This window comes from Rana temporaria, chromosome 1 (genome assembly GCF_905171775.1).
Source record: "Rana temporaria chromosome 1, aRanTem1.1, whole genome shotgun sequence".
Lineage (NCBI taxonomy): Eukaryota > Metazoa > Chordata > Amphibia > Anura > Ranidae > Rana > Rana temporaria.
This window is the reverse complement of record NC_053489.1, coordinates 482,665,483-482,683,423: the sequence shown is the minus strand read 5'-3', so window position 1 is coordinate 482,683,423 and position 17,941 is coordinate 482,665,483. Positions and strand designations below refer to the sequence as shown.

The 17,941-nt window shown below is 41.1% G+C and overlaps 1 protein-coding gene across 1 annotated transcript in view; it reads right to left on the bottom strand.

The window, feature by feature from the left end:
- The window catches only part of LOC120918341 (sodium/hydrogen exchanger 9B2-like), a 55,810-nt gene that overhangs the window by 26,817 nt on the left and 11,052 nt on the right, over positions 1–17,941 (bottom strand). The window contains exons 2-6 of the mRNA XM_040329882.1: positions 14,063–14,183; positions 9,964–10,144; positions 9,706–9,876; positions 8,592–8,734; positions 4,713–4,840 (exon numbers count right to left, since the gene is read on the bottom strand). Coding sequence (XP_040185816.1) covers positions 4,713–4,840; positions 8,592–8,734; positions 9,706–9,876; positions 9,964–10,144; positions 14,063–14,173 — 734 coding nt within the window. The 5' untranslated portion in view covers positions 14,174–14,183. The remainder of the gene's footprint in view (positions 1–4,712; positions 4,841–8,591; positions 8,735–9,705; positions 9,877–9,963; positions 10,145–14,062; positions 14,184–17,941) is intronic.

Sequence of the window (17,941 nt, the reverse complement as noted above, 5' to 3'; positions counted from 1 at the left end):
AAAAATATTGTAAATTACTTTACCCCCTTCATGTCTAAGTGTAACACTAATTTTAATGCCTAGGCACCTTTTGCAACGTTGACATGTGTTAGTAAAACTACATATGCTCACAACTACTTTGTGCATTCAGGTGGATTATACCACATTTTTTTGAGGACAAATTGGGACTTCACTTTGTGGTAAATGGTAATGGAAATCACCTGCATTTTTCTTTACTTTATCAAAAGGAAAACTGGGCCAAAATAGTAAAATAAATACAAATCTTTTTAAATTTAGCTGTATATTTCTTGTTACTACCACCACAGAACAACCCAAAACAAATTCTCCTACTCCGACAATTGCAGTGACACCAAATACAATGAGGGAAAAGTATTTGATACCCTGCTGATTTTGTACATTTGCCCACTGACAAAGAAATGATCAGTCTATAATTTTAAATGGTAAGTTTGTTTCAACAGTGAGAGACAGAATAACAAAAATCTCCCAAAAAGTTATAAACTGATTGTAACGGAATGACCCGGGACACCCAAAGATTTTGTGAGGATGGGGGATACTCCTGTGTCAGCGTCACTGATAACTCTTGGGTCTGAGTCCACCCTGTGCCTTTTGGGCATGGGGTGGCAAGTGAATCATAATTCATGTATTACATGAGATAGGACATCACTGATAGTTCGTATTGCAGGATTGTGAGATACTGCAAGATGTTGGCCCAACCAGTCAATAGTGACTCATTCTATGATTAGCCCTGACTAGTGACATGCTAATTGAGTCAGGGCCTGGAAGACATTCCATTGTCATTGTGTAAAGGTGTTAACCCAGGTCTGCTCCCAGAACTCTAATTATGCATGCTAAATACTGTTTATGTGTGATAACACTGTCTACAGCCTATTGATGCTCAGAGGTGTGAAGGTGTTTTGTTTGTTATGCTGTAAATTAAGGAATGTTTAGTAATTAGCCTTAGTGTGTGATTAGGGGGGTGGAGATCTCATTGTCGCTTTAATGCCTTGTACTGTATAAAAAGCTGAGAAGAGACCATTAAAGGATCATTACATTTGAAACCAGAAGCACAGAGCTGTGTCTCGTGTCTTGGGGGAATTCTTATGGATCGGGTCCTGTTGGTTTGTCTGTGTGTCAGATGAGCTGTCGTGGATGGAATGGAAGGTCGTAAACGGTGGTGACCGTTACACTGATATTATTTTAATAAGTGAAATAAGTATTTGATCCCCTTTCAAATCAGCAACATTTCTGGCTCCCAGGTGTCTTCTATACATGTAACTAGCTGAGATTAGGAGCACTCTCTTAACAGGAGTGCTCCTAATCTTGGCTTGTTACCTGTATAAAAGACACCTGTCCACAGAAGCAATCAATCAGATTCCAATCTCCCCACCATGGCCTAGACCCAAGAGCTGTCCAAGGATGTCAGGGACAAGATTGTAGACCTACACAAGGCTGGACTGGGCTACAAGACCATCGCCAAGCAGCTTAGTGAGAGGGTGACAACAGTGCGATTATTTGAAAATGGAATAAACACAAAATAATTGTCAATCTCCCTTGGTCTGGGGCTCCATGCAAGATTTCACCTCATGGAGTTTCAATGATCATGAGAGCGGTGAGGAATCAGCCCAGAACTACACAGGAGAATCTTGTCAATAATCTCAAGGCAGCTGGGACCATAGTGCCCAAGAAAACAATTGGTAACACACTACGGTGTGAAGGACTGAAATCCTGCAGGGCACGCAAGGTCCCCTCCTTAAGAAAGCACATGTACAGGCCCAGCTGAAGTTTCCTAATGAACATCTGAATGATTCAGAGGAGAACTGGGTGAAAGTGTTGTGGTCAGATGAGACCAAAATCATCAACTCAACTCATCGTGTTTGGAGGAGGAGGATAGCTGCCTATGACCCCAATAACACCATCCCCATTGTCAAACATGGAGGAGGAAACATTATGCTTTGAGGGTAATTTTCTGCTAAGGGGACAGAACAACTTCGCTGCATCAAGGGGACGATGGACAGGGCCATGTACCATCAAATTTTGGGTGAGATCCTACTTCTCTCAGCCAGGGCATTGAAAATGGGTCATGGATAGGAATTCCAGCATGACAATGACCCAAACACATGGCCAAGGCAACAGAGGAGTGGCTCAAGAAGAAGCACATTAAAAGAGAAGTCTGAGACTTTTTTTTTATCCCAAAATCATACTTGTCTTGGTGGATGCAGCATCGGTCTGATGCTGCATCTGTCTCCCGGCACCTCTACACTGAGTACCTAGCCATTGAAAACAGATCGATGGCTCACTGAAGCTGTGGAGGGGCAGAAAAGGCCGTCTCAGTCTCTCAGCGGCCGTCTCAGTCTCTCAGGCACCTGGCAGATCCAGACTTTTATGTTGTGATGACGCAGTGCCTGGACTGATTCCAGTAACGTCAGCAGAAAGCGGACTTCAGACCGCTCTCTGCTGAAAACGGGTTACAGGAGTGCAAAACGATTTACACTCCTGTGACCCATAGGAGAAGACCAGCCAAATGAGATTGAAACCTTACTTGACTTGGAGAGGATCTGCAAAGAGGAGTGGGACAAAATCCCTCCTGAGATGTGTGCAAACCTGGTGGCCAATTACAAGAAACGTCTGGCCTCTGTAATTGCCAACAAGGGTTTTGCCACCAAGTACTAAGTCATGTTTTGCGAAGGGGTCAAATACTTATTTCACTCAATAAAATGCAAATCAATTTATAACTTTTTTAAAATGTGTTTTTCGGGATTTGTTTTTTGTTTTTTTTGTAGTTATTCTGCCTCTCACTGTTAAAATAAACCTACCATTACAATTATAGACTGATAATTTCCTTGTTAGTGGACAAACCTACAAAATCATCAGGGGATCAAATACTTTTTTCCCTCACTGTATGTGTATGTAAGCTGTTGTATGTACCTGTAGCAGGGCTCAGAAATAATAGTGCGCGTTTTGCTTTTTTTTTATCCTACTTAAAAAACACACAGGGGTTTTCTCATGGTTTTTAACTTTTTTTAAATGTAACTGTTAATAATTGTGTTTGCACACTACACTATTGAATATATGTTCGTACCATATAGCCAGTATATCTTCTCTATTTCCTGATATGGTATTGTAATTAGACCAATAAAGAACTTTTTCTTTTACATACTTACCCTTTTTATTCGTTTACTCATTATATTGCTGTTACAAAGCCCCTTGGGGGAACTTTCCTACACTGACCTAAAAAACACACTGACTTTGACACTACTTTAAAAAATAAAAAATGAATTGACATTGACCTTTGAGCCTTACGTGACCCACTGATCTAGATCAAACCTTCTAGATATCTTTCCTTTTTTTATTTTTTACACACACGGTTGTTTGTTTCTCTCTCTCTGCAAGGAGAGAGATTGATGCAATGGGGTTGATTTACTAAAGACAAATAGACTGTGGCACTTTGCAAGTGTTGTTGCACACTGCAAGAGCAGTTGCTCCTCCAGCGCTTAGTAAATTAGCAGAAGCTCTGCTGACTTCCACCATCCAATTATGTGCAAGCAAAAATGCATTTTTTTTTTACATTTTCCTTGCATGTGATTGGGTATTCTTTGCAAAGTAAAGGTTTACCTGATTTACTAAGCTCTGGAGCAACTGCTCTTGCAGAGCGCAATTGCACTTTGCACAGTCTATTTGCCTTAAGTAAAACAACCCCAATGTATCTTTTTTTTCCATTCAGGCCTTGTACACACGACCGAACATGTCCGCTGAAACTGGTCCGCGGACCAGTTTGCGTGGACATGTCCGACCGTGTGTAGGGCCTAGTGGACATTTTTCCGGCCTAGCGGACAGGTTTCCAGCGGACAAAAGTTTCTTAGCATGCTAAGAAACTTGTCCGCTGGAAAGCTGTCCGTCGGACATGTCCGCTGGTTAGTACGTCTAACCAGCGGACCGAAATCCCGCGCATGCATCGACGCATGCGTGGAAGCATGCAGTGATGACAGGTCCTCGTTCTGGCTCTGAACTTCCTGAACTGAGTGGGGGACTCAACTTCTAATGGTGGGGTGGCTCTTGACATCTATTGTAAGGGGAGGGGATGTGCTGGACATCTAATCTTACAGATACAACCGGCCCTTTTGAGGGCAATCATAATGCTGATGCGACCCACGATGAAATTGAGTTTGACACCCCTGCTCTAAACTGTGGGCTGAACAGCTGTGAAAAAAGCTCCCAAATAGGGCCTGTCCCCTATCTTCTTCTCCACTGAGATAAGATCTTTCAATGCCTGACAAAATGGTTCAATGATCTGTAGTTTGTCGTGTTAATGGTGATAAAGTACTTAGGAAGAACAGAACCTACCACTGCAGACCTCCTTGCTTGAAAATACTGACTTCCTTGTAGTTACTGTATACTAATCCAATTGCTTGAGTGCTTTTTAAGTCGCTGACCTGGGACAAGTATGCAGATTAGGAGCTCTGACTTTCATTAGACATTTATGATCTTTATACTTGTTCTTGGTTTCTTCTTTCAAAAAGGTATGGAAGCTAGAAACAGCCAGTCAATCAGTATTTTCAGAAAGAAGACAGCAATAGCAGCTTCCACATTCGTCTTGCCTGCCTTCAAGATCTTCGAATGAGAACCCTCATTGCTCTTATATAAAAAGGGTCATGTACCCCATCATCACCACCAAACAATACATTATGCAATTTATAAGAATAAAAATGTATTACCCCAGCATAAATCCCCATGTTAGAGGCAGTCCCATCAGAAAGTGAGATAAAACAGCGGCACAGCAAGTCTCAATCGCACAGGGACCAAAAGAAAGCCGTAAACACACTGCCTTGAGTTTCCTCAGAGCCTGAATACAAATAATTTTAAATAAATTAAAAACAATCTAAACCCAGTTTGTCAAGCGACATGTCAAAACAATTATAAACAGACAGCATTAAAGTGGTTGTATAGGTTAAATTTTTTTTTTAAATAACATACATATCATACTTGCCTCCACTGTGCAGCTGGTTTTGCGTTTTCTGGGGTCCCCCGGAGGCTCTCTTGGCCCCTCCCAGCTTCAGATAATCCCCTATGGGAAGCGCTCTCCCAAGGGGGTTACATTGCAGGTGGGCTCCCGAATCCTGCATTCAGCATCCATAGCCGCTGATTGCAGGACTCGCCCCTGCGTCATTGGATTTGATTGACAGCAGCGCAAGCCAATGGCATAGGATGCAGTAAGGTGAAAAAACATGAACCTTTACAACCCCTTTAAAGAGAAGGATAAAGGCTTGTATACACTATAAGAAAATCGCCAAACATTTTCGTCCAAAGAATTTTCGTACAGTGTGTACACAACTTTCAACAGCTGATTCCAAATTTTCGTACGATAAATTTTCAGAGGGACAAACAAACTAAATTTTTCTCGTTCGGAACAAAATTAACAATTTTTGTTTAGTACAAGAAAATTCAGAAAAGACAGACATGATCATAAACAAAAAAAAAAAAAAAACTTTGTCATACGAGAATTTTCATACAAATTTTCGTTCATCGGTTCCGATTTGCTGTGAAACAATGAGGAAAATCGGACAATCGTTTGCCCGATTTTCTTATAGTGTGTACCCCACTTTAGCCTCCTTTCTCACTTACGTTGGTGTCTACTTCTCCTGCCTGAATAGCAATCCGCAGTGAATCGCTTTTCGGAGGACGGTGAAAGGAGATTTGCAGGCTTTCTAGGGGCGATGCTGCTACCTCCTGATGCCTGTTTTTTTCATTAATTGCTGAATGCCATTGTGGGATCATGCCACAACTGTGAAATTCATTTGGCATGCTCCATTTACTTGCATGGGAGAGTTTCACCGGTGGTTTTGCCTGTCAAACTCAACATGTAATACTGTAATTGTCACACCACAGTAATGCATACCCATCTAAGGGCCACCAAGTCTGCTTTTAGGTGTTGGGAATGGGGGGGGCGAGGGAAGACGATAAAAACACAGATCAACCACCTGTTTTTGTTCTCCCCCCCACCCCACAAAAGAGGCCTTACAGTATCACTAAATCCACATCATAAAAAACTATCAATAAATCGGGTATAATATCCTCTTCATACTCACTCATTCACTATGAGATTGCTCAAATTGCATGCCAAAGGCAAGTCAGGACTGACATGCGGGAATGAAATTGTGCGAGTTCAGCTGAACTCACACAGTTTTGTTCCTGCCGTCAGTGTAACCAGGGCTGACCTGTATACAGTTGTGTTCATAAGTTTACATACCCTGGCAGAATTTATGATTTCTTGGCCATTTTTCAGAGAATATGAATGATAACATAAAAACGTTTCTTTCACTCATGGTTAGTGTTTGGCTAAAGCCATTTTGTTATCAATCAACTGTGTTTACACTTTTTGAATCCTAATGACAACAGAAACTACCCAAATGACCCTGATCAAAAGTTTACATACCCCTGGTTTTAATTTAATTAACATCAATGACAGCTTGAAGTCTTTTGTGGTATTTGTGGATGAGGCTCTTTATCCTTATCTTCTCAGATGGTAAAGCTGTCCATCTTGGCAAAAAGCCTCCGTTTCCTGTAAATTCTTGGGCTGTCTTGCATGAACTACACATTTGAGATCTCCCCAGAGTGGCTCAATGATATTGAGGTCAAAAGACTGAGATGGCCACTCCAGAACCTTCACTTTATTCTGCTGTAGCCAATGACAGGTCAACTCGGCCTTGTGTTTTCGGTCATTGTCATGTTGGAATGTACAAGTACGTCCCATGCGCAGCTTCCTGGGTGATGAATGCAAATGTTCCTCCAGTATTTTTTGATAACATACTGCATTCATCTTGCCATCAATGATGACCACATTTCCTCTGCCTTTGTAGTTCACACATCCCCAAAACATCAGTGATCCACCTCTGTGTTTCACAGTAGGAATGGTGTACCTTTCATCCTAAGCTTGTTGACTCCAAATTAAGCATTTATAGTTGTGACCAAAAAGCTAAATTGTGGTCTCATCACTCCAAATGACTTTGTGCCAGAAGGTTTGAGGCTTGTCTCTGTGCTGTTTGGCATACAGTAAGGGGGATACTTTGTGGCATTTGTGTAGTAATGGCTTTCTTCTGACAACTCGACCATGCGGCCCATCTTTTTTCAAGTGCCTCTTTATTGTGCATCTTGAAACAGCCACACCACAGTTTTCAGAGAGTCCTGTATTTCACCTGAAGTTATTTGTGTTTTTCTCTTTGCACTCCTAACAATTTTCCTGGCAGTTGTGGCTGAAATTTTAGTTGGTTTACCTGACCGTGGTTTGGTTTCAACAGAACCCCTCATTTTCAACTTCTTTTTTTTTTTTTTTATATTTTTATTCAGATTTTTATAGTACAGTCATACAGGGAAAAACAAACCCAGAGCAGTTGTAAATATGCAATATAACAAAACAGTAGGACATAAACAATCGAAAGTGATGACTTATACTATAATACCAAAAATAGTAATAGTAATACCCTCAGGAGCAGAAGCATGGTACAGATATTAAAGACTGGTTGTCACAAACAGTGGCCTAACCATAGCCAGCACAGCTATGGGGTTAATTGGCTGCAAGTCTGGGAGAGTCATGGAAGTCAAAGAGCTCCAAGAATCTATGGTCGTTCTACGGTGGTCGAAAGGCAGATGGGTCAGATAGATCAGAGACCTTGAGGTGGCCCAGTGAGTTGGTGAGATCCCTTCTCAAATACCAGTCGTTATAGCGGAATGGTTGCATGACTTCTTGCAGGACTTTCTGTGTCAATGTGGCCTCAATATAAGTACGCCATCTCGTGAAAAAGCGTGAGGTAGAACGAAAGTTTAGCGTAATAGTGTCAAGCCTCTCCAAATAGAAGAGCGATAGCATAGTTTTTTTCACTTCCCCTAGCGTAGGTGGCATTGGTGAGATCCAGTGGGACATAATAGTTCTGCGAGCAACTAGGAGATTTTCCACTTCTTGATTAGAGTTTGAACACTGCTGATTGGCAATCTCAATTCCTTGGATATCTTTTTATATCCCTTTCCTGCTTTATACAGTTCAACTACCTTTTCCCGCAGATCCTTTGACAATTCTTTTGCTTTCCACATGACTCAGAATCCAGAAACGTCAGAGCAGCACTGGATGAAAGATGCAAGGGTGTGTCAGGAGTCCAGAAACTCATTTAACCCTTTTATACAAACACAGTAATTACAAGCAATCAGATCACAGGTGAGGATGGTTACCTTTAATAGCCATTCAAACCACTTTGTGTCAACTTGTGTGCATGTTATCAGGCCAAAATCATCAGGGTATGATTGATCAGGGTCATTTGGGAAGTTTCTGTTGTCATTATGATTAAAAAAGAATAAACACAGTCAATTGAGAATAAATGGCTTCAGCCAAACACTAACCATGAGTGAAAGAAAGTTTTTGTGTTATCATTCATATTCTCTAAAAAATGGCCAATAAATCATAAATCATGCCAGGGTATGTAAACTTATGAGCACAACTGTATTTAGCCGATTTTTTTTTTTTATCAAGTTATTGAAAAATAACTAAATCTTTACTTAAAAAAATAAAAATAAAATTGTATTTAGGAAAAATAAAAATAATTTACCTTTGGATCGAGTCCAAGTCCAGCGCGAGTCAATATGATGGCTAAAGCAATATTCCTCAAAGCTGCAGACCATTTAAAGTTTATCTTGACTTGATCCGTGACAACAGGGATGTTTCTTAAAAGAAAACCAGCTAGTAACATTCCTGTAAAAGTAGTATACACCAGAAAACAAAAAACACATAAGCAGGTTGTCAGAGCACGGCCTATACTTTGGTATTTTGACCTTTCATTGTTCAGAAAGTCAAGGTTGGCTTTGCTCACAGAATTTTAAACAAGGTGGGGGAAAAACACAAAAGGGGTTATTTACGAAAGGCAAATCCACTTGAAAATGCACTGAGTGCACTTGGAAGTGCAGTCGCTGTAGATTCGAGGGGGACATGCAAGGAAAATGAAAAACAGCATTTTAGCTCGCACATGATTGGATGATAAAATCAGCAGAGCTTCCCTTCATTTCAGATCTACCCCTCAGATTTACAGCGACTGCACTTCCAAGTGCACTTTCAGTTCGCTTTGATATGCGAGTGCTTTGGATTACACGCATTCTCCTGGAACGTATTATGCTCGTAATCCAAGGTTCCACTGTATATAATGTGATTTGAAAAGTAGTTTAGCCATGTTGAAGTCATATTTGTCTTTTGTACGCCTTCCATTTTATGTAGAATTGTCAGTGTTTATATAGGCTGATAAGTCAGCATGCCAACAATTAAGCTAGAAGGTCACTCTGGCCACAGGAGTGTACAGCCAGTACTCTAAAAATGTCTTATGAATCATTTGACTCACAATGAATGGTTAGAATTAGTCTGCCTATGGTACGCCCCTTGTTACCATAAACGTACAATTGTAATATTAATGTGATACCTACGTAATCATGTGTATAAAAACCTTCAATTGCGTCACAATAAGGCAAAACAGTTATATGGAAAGATGCAGAGCGCATCTTTTTTGTCTGTTCCCTTCTGCAGTAATTATTAGTTGCCTATCTATATAATTTCAAGTCAGGATACATTTTTCCGGGGGTGAAGTGGTTAAACAATGAAAGTAATTTCATTAGAACTGCATTCTATTTCTGTGCGATTCTAACCATTTCAGCTAGGATAGGACATGTTTCACATACCAAGCAATGGAGGTAATGGCGGTAGGTTGGATATCTTGATCAGACCGACCAGTTTGCCACCGATTACAGCGCACAAGAGCAGAGCGAGAATACCAAAAAGATTTCCTCCAGGCAGGCATTCAGAACCTGTTATAGACCAGACCACTCCCCAAATTAATGCCACCATGATAACTGTGGAATGACAATAAGTAAACAAGGTCACCAATACTACACAATTTCAAAGTGTCATCTCATAATATATATACGCTTTTATTGTACCATTTGTAACTGCAACAGCAAGTAATCCTTGGGGAGGACAAGAGCAAAACTTCTTTATTTTTATGCAGGTATTCTGTTTGCTTTCAGTCTCCAGGTGTTGATGGCTGTCACTGTTTAACAACTCATTTTCATCATTCTGGACCTTTCCAAGTACGGCTATAGGCATATCCAAAGCCCCTCCCTAGAGGAAAAGGACACAAAGTACAGAATAACTTATACATGTAATCAATACAGAAAAACCTTGGTTTGCGGGCATAATTCGCCCCAGAAACATGCTTGTAATCCAAAGCACTTGTATATCAAAGCATTTTTTTTACAGGGTATAAAAGAGAAGCGAGGCGCCTCTAAGTGTAGCAATAAGTTGCTAAATGTTGTACCTTCATTAAATGTAACCATATTGCTACACTTAGAGGCTCCTCTTTTCTCTTTTATACTTAGTAGTGACATGACGCTACTCTTATATCAAGACATTGCTTGTATATCAAGGTAAAATTTATTGAAACATTTTGCTTGTCTTGCAAAACGCTCTCAAACCAAGTTACTCTCAAACCAAGGTTTTACTGTATATATAAAGTTCAGCTGTGATTTACAGAACACCAAAGCCTTTCACATCAGTCCTTATATTTGAATACGTTCATAATCTAATGTCACTACTGGACTCTTGCAGAAAGATACATTTTTTGGGTGGAAGTCAATTTACCCCTAGGAATGTTTTCTGGTTGTAGATTTGTCACACCCATTAAATGGAAGACCCAGAAATGAAAGGAAACCTGTACTATGAGAAGAGCTGTTAACTTCCTTCTGATTATGCCATTTGCCTGGCTGTCCCTGGTTTCATTCGACCTAGTCACTAAGCATGCACTGAAGTCACATAGTTTTCCTTGTCTTGTTGCGTCTCAAGTCCTACTTCATAAAAGTCATGGTTTCAATACACTGCACTGATGATGGCCAAAAAAAATGAAACTTCGTCAAATTCGATGCCGTCGCTGCCATCTTGCTACACCCCACACTATGCCTTGTATGCTACCGCACATGCGTCAAAGGCTTATCGAGCATGCGCAGGTTTACCTTCGGACAGGTAAGCATACAGACGACTGGTTTTCTCGGCAGGAAACACGACGAGAAAATAGAGAGCAGGGTTCTCTATTTTCCCGTCAGGATTCCCAGCGGTTTTCCTGATGGGAAAACTGCTAGGGAGCATACACACGGCCAGGATTCCTGGCCAAATGCTCTCCTGGCAGTTTTCCTGCCGGGAAAAACGGTCGTGTGTACGAGGCTTTTGACCAAAATATTGAGTAGGTCAACACCTAAGATTAGAGGCTAGTGGTGGTGGTTGTCACTAGTGGTGATATAATCAATGTTTTCCTGTCCTTTCCCCATAGAGAATCTGGTGATTTTCCACCTGTTGGGAGTGTTACCATCAAGGACTTGGCCATAGCATTCTGCCAAACAGTTTTTTTATCTCTTATTTCTGATTGCTGTCAATATATAGATTGTAGAAGTATATATTCATTTTGTTGATTATATGACCATTGTATAGTGATTATGTGCTTATGATTAATATTTATATGGGGTGTAGCGCAGTATCTATTTTTAACATTGTTTGAATAGCTCTGCTCACTGTCCTGAAATAGGAAATAATAATCATAATTATGGGAGATGTGATAGAATAAGACGTGAATACCTACTGTTTTAAGATAGAGAGGTCAGTAATTGCAGCCTGCCTTTTCTAGGTACAGGTTTCCTTGAAAGTTTACACACCATCAATGTTGGGAATGCATCAAAAGAGAACAATGTTCTAACTGTTGCCGTTCTGCAAATTGTAGATAGCGTTCAGCGGTTTAATTTGCTTTGAGGGAGAAGTGCTTACTAGTGAAGAACTGAATGAAACAACGGGCACTCCTTTGTTTGGAAATCAAGCAAACAATTGGAAACAGTGATAATGTGCCAATCTACTTATACATACTGTATACCATGGAGGTTCCACTCACACCTCAACTGGCTCTCAGGCACAGAACGCAATTATAACAGCAAGCTTACCCCTTGTTCCATTACAATACCATTATTAAATTTAAATGACCCATTGGTTTCTAAAGCTGGTCAAAGATGGTTTAAATCTCGGCCAAGATTCTAACCATGTATGGGCAAGGCTGATTGTACGTAGGGGCTGCACCTAACGATTATTTTCATAATCGATTAGTTGGCCGATTATTGTTTTGATTAATCGGATAATAGCCTAAAAGAAAAAATATATAGCATTTTACATTTTTTTGGGGCCAATTTCTTGTTGGGCAGATTACAAAACACAAATTGCAGCAAAAACACATTACATGCTTTTCTGCAGCTTCTCCATTGAAGTATATTGAACCAAAAAAAAAATAGCACTGTTTTGCATTAAAAAGGCCTTGCCCTTTCCAAATACGCAGCAGCTGAAAAAAAATCATGGCTGTGAACGTGTCCCATAGGAAAACATGTAAATGAACTATAGTGTGTTTCTGCAAAAAGCACCAAAAAACAGAGGTGTGAACCCAGGCCTGAGATGTTTAGTAACATAATGGGGGTAAAAAAACAAAAATAAGTACAAAAAGAGCAAATAATCGCTACTGTAAGAGGTACATTTTTTTACTGTGGGACAGTGAAAGTAATATTTACAGTAGCGATTTGCTTTTTTGTACTATAAAGTTTTTTAACCTCATTATGTTACTGGCCGATTAATCGATTATGAAAATTGTAATAGATTAATTTCATAATCGATTAGTTGTCGATTAATTGATTAGTTGCTTCGGCCCTACCCAAGTGTACAACCAGCATGTCAGGTTTTTTATGCAATTATTGCCAGCAGGTGCCTTGTAAAGGTACTGAAGTGCGACCATGTCGCTGCCCTGCAGATCTGCTCCAGAGTTGCCCCTGCATTCTCTGTGAACGAGGTTGCCCAGGCTCTGGTTGAATGGATTCTGGTTGGGGTTTGATCTTGCTTGGAGGGGGCAAGGCTTTGTGTCTCATAGGCCGTCTGTATGGCAGGTTGTATCCATCTGTTTATCGTGTTTTTCTATGCCGTTTTTTTCTTATTGACTCCTGCGTAGAGGACGAATAAAGAGGAAGTTCTTAGCCAGTCCTTCATTCTCTCGAGATAGGCTATGAGTGTATTTCTTACATCTAGCTTATTATATGTGTCTTTTCTTGCTATCCATGGATTTTGGAAGACATGGGATAACCAAATTTTGCATCTTGTGGAATGTTGAATTTTGTCTGTTTGTATCAGGCAGTGTGGTTCCATCAAAGTGCTTGGATTTCGCTCACTCTTCTGGCTTATACTAGGGCCACTAAATGTGTGGTTTTTAGAGTAATGTTCTTATCACAGATTTCTTCCAAAGGCTCAAACGGGGAGAGAGAAATCCTCTGAGGACCGTGAACAGGTCCCATGTCGGAGTTCTGCCAATTTTCGCAGGTCTAGCTCTATTTAACGAGATTAGGAATCTCTTTATGCTAGTCTGGCCTGCTCGCTCTCCTAAGGCCCACTGGGTCAGATTGGATTCTGGTCAGGGAGTTCCCTGTAGAAAGCACAGAGACTGTAAGAAAATAACAAACGTTTTGCAGCTCCTGTGGGTCCGGAGGAAACACAAACAACTGAGGCACACAGGTAAGACAAACAAATTTATAACGGTGGACTAATGCGTTTCCCTGTTTCATGGAGGAGGAGCCTATCTCTCAGATGCTGCCCTGGAAGACATCGTACATCTATTAAAACCTATTACATTGGCAACGGCAGTACGAAGCTTGTACCTAGTGGTGCATGTCTATATGTTTACATGCTTGTGCCAATAGCCCCATTGTTGAAATTTGTATAGGAAGGGGGTGTGGGATGTAGGCAAGGTGCTGAAGTCCGTTCAGGTTTTCACAGTCAACAGGTGTATATTAACCTCAACCTCACCCTCAAGTGTAACCTGGAACTTCAAGCAATTCCTACACCCAAACCTTACTTTAAAAATTAAAAACGTACAAATCAACGTGATGGTCTGTAACTGTTCTATTTTAATGGGTATCACAGCAACAAACAGAGAAAATAATGGATTTATCACCGTCTCATTTCCAGACTTACCTTGGCTATGTGGTTTGTGACACTGGATTCCATACTGGCTTCCACAGCACTCTCAAATGTGTCACCTTGCTCCGCACAGCCTCTCTCATTGCAAAATTCTCTCCCCTTCATTCTGGAAAACCTAAAGGAAAGCAAGCAAAGAGGAGTGGTAAGTGTTCTATTTTAAAGTCTTTCTTTTTTTAGCCCATTCACACTACTCTGCAGCACAAAACGCTGCTGTCCATACAGCATCTTCAGCTGCAGAGCCGTGCGGCAGGGGACGTGTGATGTATGTTATATCTCATCACACATCTCTCCATTTTTTTTAAAATTAACCTTATTTAACCACTTGACTTTCAGAAGATTTACCCCCCTTCATGACTGGGCCATTTTTTGCGATACGGCGCTGTATTACTTTAACTGTCAATTGCACGGCCATGCAATGCTATACCCAAATAAAATTTGTCATTTTCCCCCCAAAAATAGAGCTTTCTTTTGGTAGTATTTGATTGCCACTGTGTTTTTTATTTTTGTGCTATAAAAACAAAAACGTCCCACAATTTTGAAAAAAAAAAATAATAATAATAATAAAACACATACATATATATATTTTTTTTACTTTCTGCTATAACATATCCAATTTTTAAAAAAAAATCGAATTTCTTCATTAAATTTAGGCCAAAATGTATCCTGCTACAAATTTATGGTAAAAAAAATCCCAATAAGCGTATATTGATTGGTTTGCACAAAAGTTATAGCATCTACAAACTATGGGATACATACCAGAATAAAAAAAAAAAAAGTTATACTAGTAATATCGGCGATCAGCGACTTATAGTGAGACTGCGATATTGTTGTGGACAATCGGACACTACTACAGTGATTAGTGCTAAAAATATGCACTGTCAATGTACCAATGACACTGGCTGGGAAAGGGGTTAAACATCTAGGGCGATCAAAGGGTTAACTGTGTGCCTAACCAATGTTTTTGTGTAAATTTCTTTTACAAAGGGAAGTGATAGATTTTATTTCCTGCTTCGCAGGGATACAACATCCCTAATTTTCTCTCTGTTAGAACAGAGCTCTGCCTTGTATACATAGGCAGAGCTCTGTTCTATGCCTGATGATCAGTGGGTGCCGGCGGACATCCATTGCTAGCCACCCGCAGATCGGCTTCTGCTGTGAGTAATCACAGCAGAAGTGGTTCATCAGTGGCACGTGCCCCCTAGGCAGGAGTGTGGAATCATGTATATCCATCTACACACGTGACTCTGCACAGAATGACCGCCCTGTATCATTACATCGTCTATGGGGAAGTAGGTAAAGAGTGTACAAACTACAAAGTGACAATGCATTCATGTCACTGCATAGCAGTGTGGTGCGCTGCGCTTGCTGTCCAGTGACATGCGGAATTGTGCCAAGCGGTGCGATAATATGCAAACACAGGTCTGTACACAACACAGAAAACTATTGTTTTCTGTTTCAATAAATTTACCTGCGTTTTTTCCCCAAGAGGAAACTGCACATAGTGTGAAAAGGCCCATAAGCGTCCTACCGAATGTACAGCTATGTGAACTTGCCTGTCTCCTACCCCTTTTACTCCATTCCTTATAAAATAGACATAATACATTTTATTTCCTATTTACATGATTCTTGGATAATACTGCATACATTTATAGGAAAAAGGGGAGACTAGATGTCAGATGCTGATTTACTGCACATCATCTACAAACATCTTCCTGCTGAAGATGACCACTTGTAGCTAAATATCATGTAAAATCTTCTTCCATGTGACTAAACGGGCTTGCCTTCGTACAGTTCCACTAATCCTGTTATGTTTAGTGTAAATAAACACCTTTTGAAGACACCAAAAAATTTGAAAGGTGTCCTGAACTGCTTATGAGAAACTCGTTTATTACAACAGGTCTTCAGATTCCACAAGTACTACGCAGAGGTAAAAAGAAAAAACAATTGGCTGGGCAATACTAACAGAGCACCAGGCACATGGAAACAAAAGGAGAAATCTCTGTCAGAAAGGCAGAATGTGGATCTCCAGAGTCAACTGAGCATAAGCATGCAGAAGGAGCACAATGCAAGGCTTTGTCTCAGTTAATCTTGTCCAACAGCTACAGCAATGTACTTTACAGTTTCCCAAGGCGGACGCCTTAAGGCGATTAAGTTCGCATTTGCTGCGCTATACAAGTTACTCACTCACTCACTCAATACAAGATTTCTCAATTCTCCTCATAACATTTGTGTTTTGTTAATGATAGTAAGTTACAGAACAAATAGGTGTAGCTACTGAAAAGGTAGTTGCGTTGATAAAATCAGCAAATCTACTACTCTAAAGCCTGGTACACACTAAGGGCCAGATTTAGAGACAAGATACGACAGCGTATTTCCTGATACGCCATCGTATCTCTGAGTCCGGCCGGTCGTATCTATGCACCTGATTCAGAGAATCAATTACGCATAGATATCCCTAAGATCCGACAGGTGTAAGTGTCTTACACAGTCGTATCTTAGGCTGCATTTTCTGGCTGGCCGCTAGGTGGCGCTTCCGTATGTTTACGCAAGGAATATGCAAATTAGTATTTACGCCGATTCAGAAACGAACGACCGCCCGGCGCTTTTTTTTTACGTCGTTTACGTTAGGCTTTTTTCGGCGTATAGTTACCCTTGCTATATGAGGCGTAGCTAACGTTAAGTATGGCCGTCGTTCCCGCGCCGAAATTTGAAATTTTGACATCGTTTGCGTAAGTCGTTCGCCAATAGGGCTGGACGTAATTTACGTTCACGTCGAAAGCAATGACGATTTGCCAACGTCCTTTGAAGCATGCGCACTGGGATATGTCCACGGATGGTGCATGCGCCGTTCGTTGAAAACGTGGGGTCACTACTATTTTACATAGTACACGCCCCCAACCAGCCTATTTTGAATTAGGCGGGCTTACGCCAGTCCAGTTACACTGCGCCGCCGTAAGTTTAAGCGCAAGTTGTATGCGAATACACAACTTGCTGCTCAAACTCACGGCGGCGTAGTGTATCTGAGATACTCTACGCTCGCCTAAAGATAGGAAAAGCTCTCTGAATCCGGCCCTACATTTTTCTTCTTTCAATCCAGCAGGCTGAATGAAAACAAATACAAAATCTGAGATCGCTGTACCAACACAAACAATGTTAGAGTGGCAATCTCCCCTGCTGTGCTATTGTATTCTGACAGCAAGAATGCCAGAACACACTGATCAGCACTGGCAACCATTGGCTGCCACCACTAATCGGATGTCGGCCGGATGTTGGTTTTCCAGCATTTCCGTTTCCGTCATAAAACCAGCTTATATAGAACAGATGGCTGTATCCATCGGCCGAAAATTTGCTGGTGTTCTGATGAGAAACTACCCCCCCCCCCCCCTGCCGAAATATGCTTGCCCTGTACTGCACAGGCACAACGCTTGCGCAGTACGGAGCTGCCAAAAGTCTCTGAACATGAACAGCTGTAGACGGCGCCTGCGCAAAGGAGACAACATTCTGCCACGCGCTCGCGCATACTCTCAATGCTCATGCAACTCTGCAAGAGGCGGGTGTATTATTGAACTATGCAAGGGGTAGATGCCTACAGAAGAGACCGTATTGTATCATGATGGGCAGAGCTGATACGATGGGGGTGGATTTCTCAAAGGGGCGGAGGTATTATTGATTGAAGGGTGTAAGGGGCGGATGCCTACAGAAGAGGCCGTATTTTAGAATGATGGGCAGAGCTGATAAGTTGGGGGTGGATTTCTCAATAAACACAATACGGCCTCTTCTGTAGGCATCCACCCCTTGCAGAGTTCAATCAATAATACACTCGCTCCTTGCAGAGTTGCAAGAGCATTGGAAGCGTGCGCGAGCGTGTGGCAG